The 9013-nt window shown below is 44.6% G+C and overlaps 1 protein-coding gene across 2 annotated transcripts; it reads right to left on the reverse strand.

Moving 5' to 3' along the window:
* Window positions 1-343: 343 nt before the first annotated feature.
* rag1 (recombination activating 1) lies at window positions 344-8423 on the reverse strand. 2 transcript variants are annotated; one of them, XM_033968149.2, is made up of 4 exons: window positions 8312-8423; window positions 4643-4969; window positions 3078-4198; window positions 344-2284 (listed from the first exon to the last, which is right to left on the reverse strand). In XM_033968149.2, exons 2-4 carry the CDS (start codon window positions 4945-4947, stop codon window positions 537-539), a joined length of 3174 nt encoding a protein of 1057 aa, XP_033824040.1. In that variant the 5' UTR covers window positions 4948-4969; window positions 8312-8423; the 3' UTR covers window positions 344-536. The 2 variants fall into 2 exon arrangements, with proteins under 2 accessions (XP_033824040.1, XP_055078223.1); XM_055222248.1 differs by lacking the exon at window positions 8312-8423 and adding an exon at window positions 8146-8175.
* Window positions 8424-9013: the final 590 nt, after the last annotated feature.

Raw genomic sequence — 9013 nt, forward strand, 5'->3', positions numbered from 1 at the left:
GCGCCGTTCAGGTAAGTTAACTGAGCAAAGCGCGAAACGGAGTAAAAGTGAAATATGTTTCGAGGTATGTACGTGTATGTAGTTTGTTCTATATCAATTAAGTACTTGTAAATACATAAGACTTCATTTGCAAAAACAGATGAGTGCCGAATGGAAAGAAATGTTGAGTACTTTGCCTCGCAGTGTTTTCAAAAGCAAAATAAACTTGAGCACAATAAAAAATAAGTCTCTTTTTAGGCAAATCCCCCCAGATATACAGTACTGCTGTTATTAATAATATGTGTAAACGCTAAAAACAACAGCTTTTTTGGCAAATTTTCAAACCCTAGATATCTGTTTTTTGCAAATGAACTCTTCTATTTACAATAATTGCGGCTGTACCTATTTTCCAGGTAGCTATAATATGCTACAACAACTTGGCCTTGCAAATAAAAATACTGTGTCACAATAACAGTAAAAAAAGCCATTCACCTTCACATTTATTGATCTGATACAGTTGCTTTAACATTATGTGACATATATATAATGAAAATGAACTAAAAGTCTGTGACGTCCAGAGTCATTTCTTCATCGTCTCTAGCCTCCTCAGGGTCAATGACGGCCTGCAGAGCTTTTGCTGAGTCTTTATGTGCTTCCATAAACTTTTGCAAGTACTTAGATGTGTACAGCCAATGATGCTTCAACACATCCTCTAACTCAAACGATTTAGACTGCCGCGCGTTCATTTTCCTAAACCTCCTGAACAGTTTGTTTGCCGACTCATTCCCCTCGCTGGCCCAGGCCCCTATGGACCCATCTCTCTCGATAATTTCCGGGACGTGAGCCAGGGTCTTGTGCAGGTAATTGGTTATTTTCCCGTTGTACCTATATTTGAAGGTGGAGGAGAGGAGGTCGGCGAATCTCTGGGAGTTGAAGCTGTAGCGGCACAGCTGGTCGGGGCACTCCTTTGCCGGGCAGGTGGCTCTCCAGACGGGTTTCATCTGGAGATAGAGCCTCATGAGCTCCCTCAGGGCCTCCCTTCGCTCCTCTGTGGGCACCAGCTCGCACACGGCCTCCGCAGCCTCCTGGGTCATCAGCCTGCGGGCATAGTTCCCATTCATCCTCATTACAGGTTTGAGCCGGAGCTTCTTCCTCAGCTGTTTATCCAGGGCCGTTCTCCAGCTGCGCCGCTCCTCCCGAGTGGGGTTAACCTTGCTATACACCTCCCCGATCTCATCCTGGAAGATTTTGTAGAACTCCGAGGCGTTGCCGATGTCACAGTGCAAAGCATCAAGAGTCGGTTGGGTTTCCATGAACGGTTTAGCGGACACACCTTTGACCCTATCTCGGAGCTCCTCGACGGACTCAGAGTAAGGGTTTTGCCTCCAGATTTCGTAGCGCTCCAAGTTTTCATCGTGGCTGCGCGTGATGGCGTGCAGAACCATATTTTGGGAAGCTTCGGCGCGGGTGGTGTCGCAAAGCGTGCAGACGTAAGTAGACCCTGACGCCTCCAGCCCTTCCATCTCTCGCACCATCTTCTCGTCGTAACCTGTCCCCCTGAAGTGAAACCGGAAGGACCGAGCGAGGCCGCCGATGGATAGGATGAGCCTGCTTTCTTTCATGGCGTTGCGTTCAGCCACTATAGGCCCCAAGACGGCGGTAAGGGTCTCGTGGTCGGATTCATCGACAAACATGAGGCAGAGGGGCTTGCAGGAGAGCTCTGAGTTTGGCTTGGGTTCAGTGAAGATGGACACTTCCCCCTTCTCGTTATTCGTCACCAAAGTCACTGACATTATAGTGAAAGAGAAACGAACTGCTTTCTCCGGAACGGCAGGCCCTCCTCCGTGCTTTTCGCTGACATCGCCCATCCCATCGCACGACTCCTTGATCATGACACTGAAGCCCGAGGTGCACACGCTGTCATCCAGTCCGCTGTTTTTCAACCCCTCCATAATGTCCTCCTCGAGATCTTTGAGCGCAGACACCAACGCCACATCATAACGAAACCGACGTGTGATGGTGTCAGCCGGAGCATCATCCAACGAAGACGTCCATCCCGAGAGCCCGTTAATAATACCCACGTTGCAACTCGGGGAGACATTTTTGAGAGCCGGCTGCCACTCAAAGTCGTGGAAGCCGGGTAAGAGCTCTTTTTCTGCAGCGCGGAGCGAGTGCAGGGGCTGGAAGATCTGCCGCCCGCTCGTGGCTTTGACGGTGCGGTACATTTTGTGGTACTGGCTGCAGCTGAGGAAAGTGTTTACCCGGATGGCCAAGCAAACAGCGGGATGCAAACTGAAGCCACGGCCTGAGGAGAGAGAAATGAAAAAGTTAGACATGAAAATATTAAGAGCTAGAAAAAAAATGTAATATAAAAATCCCGAAAAAGTGAGCTCTTTGAGGGAATTATTTAACACAGAGCATTCAACTTCAAGCAAAAAAAAAAATGCAGGTACCCTCTCACAGATCCGGAGTCATTTATACTTTGAGAGAGAGGAATTTTCACATTTTTGGCCCCTAATATGAATGTATTATTGTCGGAATTCACTGATTACAAAATCCAATATTTCCTAATTTCACAATGTTATAAGGGGATAGGGGGGTGAAACAGTGATGCTGGCAAAAGTGATGTATTGGCTAGAGATGAAAACAGACAGCAGCTGGCTTCTATTCCCCAGAGAGGGCCATGCCGCTGTCTGTGTAATTTGCAGATACAAGCACGGCTGATGTTGTTTTGATTCTAACAGGCCCTTCACTAGAGTTGTTATTGTGCATTAAAGGGAGTGTGAGAAAGGGAGAGTGACAGACAGGCAGCAAGACAGCCACACTGGGTAGAAAGAGGAGGGAGGAGAGGGGAAACGGAGGGAGGAGGGGGAAGCCAGTGGCACTTCAAAAGACAGGCATGGACAACAATGAAACGCTATTCAATCCAAAATCTTCGAAAACTTTCTCATCCCCTTGAAGAACTTTTCCAGCTCTGTTATTTATGAGTCAACCAGATTCTATTAAAGATAACTAGCAAATAATATTCATATTTTCTTGCGAATGTGTCAGACGTTTTGGCAGAGTCATTAAACAAAAGGTTGGTAATACCGTCTTACCTTGCATCAAGGCCTCCAGCTCGTCCGCCTGTTTGTGCTCATTTCCAGAACGCAGCGCCAGAAGGAACAAAGTCAGACACACGGCCTTCACATCACCTCCTTCCTCTTTCTCCGCAAAAGCTTTTACATGGCTCTTCAGCTCCTTTAGCCGATGCTTTTGTGCACGTCGGGTCAGCGATAGCAGGTGCTGACGAGGTCTTCCCCCCTTATTGATTAGCAGGTAGTCGACTTCTGACGGCTTCTCCTTCTGATCTCCCAGATCGTGACCCAGACAATGTGTTTTAAATGAGTCCAGCCTTATATGCTCGTTACAGCCTCTCGGGCAAAGCAGAGGCAGTGAATGCAGAGCTGATAAGAAGCTGTTGGCAGGTGGGGAGAGGTCGTCCGAGGTACAGGATGAGTTGCAGGCCGGGCAGCGAGATCCAAATGCGTGAGTGTATTTGGTGATACAGCTGCGGCAGAAGAGATGCCCGCAGGGAGACTGGAGCGGGTCAGAGAGCAGGTGGTCACATACCGCACAGGTGAAGGCAAAAAGGAAGTCGACTGGAAGGCCCCCAGAGACCAGCTGGGCACTCAGGTGGTCCCTCTGACAGTGGGTGATATTCCGCACCCATTGCTCTCTCTGGACACTAGCTTTTTTACTGTCCCTGGGCGCTGAGCTGCGGTTACGTTCGCCAAATGGTTTCAAAAGTCGCCTCTCACCAATTACAATGCTGTCACTGTACTCCCACCTGGTCCGTTTGGGCAAGCTGTGAGCCCGAGGGAGCACTGTCCTCCTCTTCCTTCCAGTCCGTTGGAACGAAGGCTTCCTGGGAGAACAGAGGCTGCAGTGGGAGGAGTGAGGCTTCCACTCTGGGACTCTGGTCCGGGAAAAGCTGCAAAATCCTCCTCCTCGGATGACTACCATCCAGCAGCGATGGCAGAAAGAGAGAGGGTGCACTGATTCGATGTCGTCCGTCACGTCCACTTTAAAGACTTTGTGAATGACCTCTGGCCAGGTGGTGAACCGGCAGCCCATTTTACGGAGCGCAGTTTTGGTCACATTATCAAGATCACCGTGGACGTCATGTGCCGGACCTTTGACTTTCATCAGGACTGTCCCACAGAGTCGACACAGCAATCTATCCAAGAAAAAGAAAAAAAATACTACAATTATCCACCGCAATTCCACCTATAATCCTGGATTTTGGGAGCTACTGTTTAAATATGCAAGTTACTGAAATCCAAGTTGAAAACCACTGACTTAATGGGAAGTTTTAGGCTAAAGAAAGCGTATTCATAAATGCATTGAAACTTGAAAACACCCGTTCGAATTTTGAAATTGTTATAACACACTTGTGGCCAATTACTCGTTACCCAACTATAACACTACAGTTAATAAGTGTTAATTATGGAAATCACATATTTGACTTGCTAAATTATTGCTCCTACTTTCTACTTCTCAAATATACTCTGGGGAATCCATTTAACAGACTCTTACTTACTTATTCTAACAAAAGAAATTCAAAAAAAAGCTGAAATCCCAGTTCTTTTTAATGGTGTTTTGAATTGCGTGGTCTGATTACCTGAGGTGGTCCATGTGGGTGTCCATCTCCTGCAGTTTCCGATCCACCCTTTGGCCCGGTCCCTCCACGTTCTCCTTACTCTTCCCTCCGAGGCATAGTTTCATAACACTTCCTGGACTCAAACCATTGTCTATATTTGGAGCCGCAGTCAAAGAGTCTTTATCCTCGACGGGCAGGGGGGCTTTCTCCATGGACCTCACCCTAAACAGTTTGAGCTTCCACTGAGAATACTCGGATTGGGGATGGCACAGCTCATCCGGCGCGGAGGATCTGGGGCCACCTGTGTCGTAGTCCCAGTCTGCCATGTTTGAGGCCGTGTGTCTGGTCCTGTAATAGAGAAAAAGAAAGGCAAAAATGATTTCAGCTCCCTCAAGGCTATTTGAGACGTCGACTCTTTAGTGTTTCCCTTGTGCGTTGTTACAGCTAAAGCCCGTGATGCTGTTTGATTTGGACTGACTTTGCACACATTTCTACGATGAGAGTGACTCAGGAGGGAGTTGGGTGGTTGATGGTTTGATGCCACATCCAACCAGGGCAGATATGTGTTACTGGGCAAGATATTTCACCTATTTTTGTCTATGTGGAGTGAGACTAGCTCAAAGTAACTGCACAATAGTCACATTTTTTGAGTAACTACTTTCTTTCTTTCATTCTTTATTCTTTATTTGACAGGGACCATGTACAAATTCATTAATCTTACAAGGAAAAGATGATTTGCACCAGATTTAGCTACTGCTACTTTCAATCTGCAGTCCCTGAGCAGGTGAACACACATTAAAAAACACATATCAATTAACAATTACAATATATGACTACCGATTTGCCATACATATGTCCCCCCCAGTCCAAACTAATATAAAAATCATTATGTGCAGGTTTATACAGTGAGCACAGAGCAGCACCAATTAACTAGGAAATTTCAACACTATAAAGGAGCAATGTTTAGGCCTGAATAAGAAAACCAATCAAAAACCAAGGAAATTTACTTGCAGTTACACGGACTGACCACTGAATTTACCCCAATGGAGTGTGGCAGCAGAGAGCACTGTAGAGGCTGATATGCAGCTCCACCATATAAACCAATGCATTAAAGAGAAAGTTATGTTTTAGTAGCTGTCCACTGCAGTGACCGCTGTGCACCAGGGGGTTAAATAAAATTGCACTTTTCAGACTAATTTTCAGATACCGTGTGTTTATCCCTATTATTTTTTTTTTAAGTAACAGCACTTTTTTTAGTTTTGGTTACTCTCCCACTGTAATTAAAGGTCCTATATAATGCAAAACTGATCCTTGTGAGCTTTAAGTCGCGTTATAATGTTGTTACGTCCTCAAAATCATACCTGGAGTTGTGTTTTGTTTCATTCACGCATGTTTGTTTTGTTTTTTTTCTAACTAAGACATTAGAACAATGAACAACCGGTCAGCTGTTATTTAAATACAGTTTCCATTTTCCCAGTGTTCTTCATATTTTTCTTTTTGTAACCTTAGAATATGTGTAAATCTCTCCATAACGTGAATTTCTTCCACAATGTCCTTTCAGTTGCCAAGCGTTTAGGGGTCTTCCTTATGTAATTTTACGTGTCATGGCTTTTTTTTGATACTGCCAATAATATCTTGATTAAATAATAGTCCTTTTTTGGGACGTGTGCATCAGTGGTTTGCCCAAAATACATCGTTCTGCATGTTCTTGGTTCATTCGCACATGTTTGAGTAACACAATTATTAGTCTGTTTACATCTGCAAAGCTCAAAACGCTCTGTTCCACCTTGTGATGTCATGGTGGTAGTTTTCAGCTTCTTTTACCTTTATTTCGGTAGAGATGGGCAATTCTGGAGCTGAAATGATGACAGTTTTTTTGCACATAAACAAACAAAACACAACTCCAGGTCTGTTTGTGATGAGAAAACAACTTTATAACATAGATCAGAAAATACGGGCCCATTAACTAACACATTTATTGGACCACTTTGTACTTTTTTATTACTTTTACTTACAATTTCTGGCTCCTCTACCCACTCTGGTCTTGAATAAATATGCAGTGTCTTAATCATCATTGTTCTTTTTTCAAAAACCACACAGACATTGAACAAAAATCTCCATTTTCTCATCACTCAAGAGAGCCATTGTGACTTTTCTGCAGCTCTGGGTTTGCTAAATAAGAGCCCCGTCCCTGTAAAGCTGTCAGTCATTTATATTAGTCATTTTCTTGGCTCCGTCGAGCATTGGAGCCCACAGAATGAAGACGTACAAGAATTTCATAATGCCTCTGTATTGACCCAAAGAAAACATCGCATTGAGTAAAAGTCGTTGGGAATTATTTTAAACTCCACCGATTTTTATTTAAGAGCCATTTTTCAACCAACAAGTAGCCTGATATGGACGGGCTGTGATCAGTGACAGCGTCGTGGCAGAACTTATTTCATCTCCTCCATCTAACTTCCATTATCTGCGCAGACAATCTAACACAGACTCTCACATCTATTCTCAAGGATTTCTATTCCAAACGCAAAGATAAAAATGTGTTGTTAGGAAATCCTACAGTTTACACGAAGTCAGTTTAATGAGCGCAGACAATTAAACTATTAACAAAGCTGCTCATGTTGGTTATGTTTTTTTTACAAAGGGACGTAGCTTTAAATCATTGACGAGAACCGCAAATGTACTCTCGTTCTCCGTGGTTATCGCGTGTGTCAGCGGGCCAAGTTACAGGTTAAATCTGCGGAGCGGCGAGCCCATTCACGGAGAAAAAACACACGTCAATCTATCAAATTATGAGGACGACAGCAGCTCAGTTGGTAGAGTGTTTGTCCATTGATCCTAAATTAGCGGTTTCGATTCTTGTTCTCGACACAAACATCCACTGACCCACAGGTTGCCGATTCGATTCTAGCTCCCACAAATGAATGCTGCGACTGTGTCCTTGGGCAAGACACTTAGCCCACCACATCCTTGCGTCTGTGTACACTGGTGTGTGAATACGTTGAGTTTTTCCTTGATATAAAGTGCTTTGAGTGCCTTGAAGATGGAAAAGCGCTGTATAAAATGTGACCATCATGACCATATTATTCAGTATGTGCAGATAAATAAACTTAGACGGCGTAGACCAGGGGTGTCAAACACATTTTCAACACTGGCATGACCTATTAATGAACTGTTTCTGTATTTATTACTTATTCAAGCTGCAAATATTGTATATGCATTTGCCTACATGTAAAAATATGTCTCTGTAACTGCGTATATCGGGAAATGACATTTTAAGACCATCATACCTTTTAAATTACCCTGTCGAGGGCCACATAAAATGATGTAGAGGACCACATTTGGCTCGTGGGCCTTGAGTTTGCCACATACGGCTTAGACTAAGTGCTTTGCCAATGGATAACAGTGTCTCGACCACCAACCTTTTCATCACTTAACAACTATTTCAACCCACTGAACCGCTCTCACTTTCATGAAACAACTACAAAAGTAAAAGTATAAGCACATTTCTCGTCAAATCTTACCATTCCACACACACTCCCACCGACGAAGCTCCGGTTTATCCATCTTCCTTACTTTAAAATGTCAAAAATCCAAGTATGCTACATTTCCCGGCAGCGTCTTTACCCCTGAAGTTCCCTTTAAAACTAACAGCTGAGCCCTATGCATGCGTGTCATCTGGCTTCTTACCTTGTTTTTCTGTCTCAGCTGGCGTCACCTCCCTCGGGGACCTCTCTCTGCATGGGAGCACAAGGGAAGCCCAAGAGCCAGATCGGGCCGCGGTACTCCGGCATGTACGCTGGATATGTGCACTGGATATGGGTGCTGACACGGTTGCGGTGTTGGTTGTGGAGATGTTGTTCCATAACTGTAGGATCCCCCCCCTGTATTTATACCCCACCGCCAACGGGATCAACAGCCGACCCCAGCCACCTGATGGAGGCAGCTGATTTGTAAGGAGGGGAGAAAACAAGGTCAAACCATAACAGTTGTAAGCACTTGTGTATGTATCGAATCCATTACACACAGAGAAAAACAGTGAACAACAGAACTCCTCAGCTGGAGACACTTTTATCTCTCCTCTCTCGAATCCATCTGCAGGCTGACCTCATCCAGGTGGCTCACTCGGGCTGAGGTGCAGTTAGACATACTGACAAGGCTGCAACACAAGCGCCGCTCACAGTACTGCTGCTAATGTTACGCTACAAATCTAAGTGTTCAGGCTAATTTTGAGTAATGTGTTTGTTTCTGTTGTTTCTTTTATCTTTGTTTATGCAGCAAAACCCAATCAGAGCATTTTAACTCTGTTTTTCATGCAGGCCCTGTTCAAAATAATACTAAAAACAAGTACTACTAATACTAAAAACAAATAAAACAAGTATATAAGTCCAT

The sequence above is a fragment of the Periophthalmus magnuspinnatus genome, chromosome 6 (assembly GCF_009829125.3).
Source record: "Periophthalmus magnuspinnatus isolate fPerMag1 chromosome 6, fPerMag1.2.pri, whole genome shotgun sequence".
Lineage (NCBI taxonomy): Eukaryota > Metazoa > Chordata > Actinopteri > Gobiiformes > Gobiidae > Periophthalmus > Periophthalmus magnuspinnatus.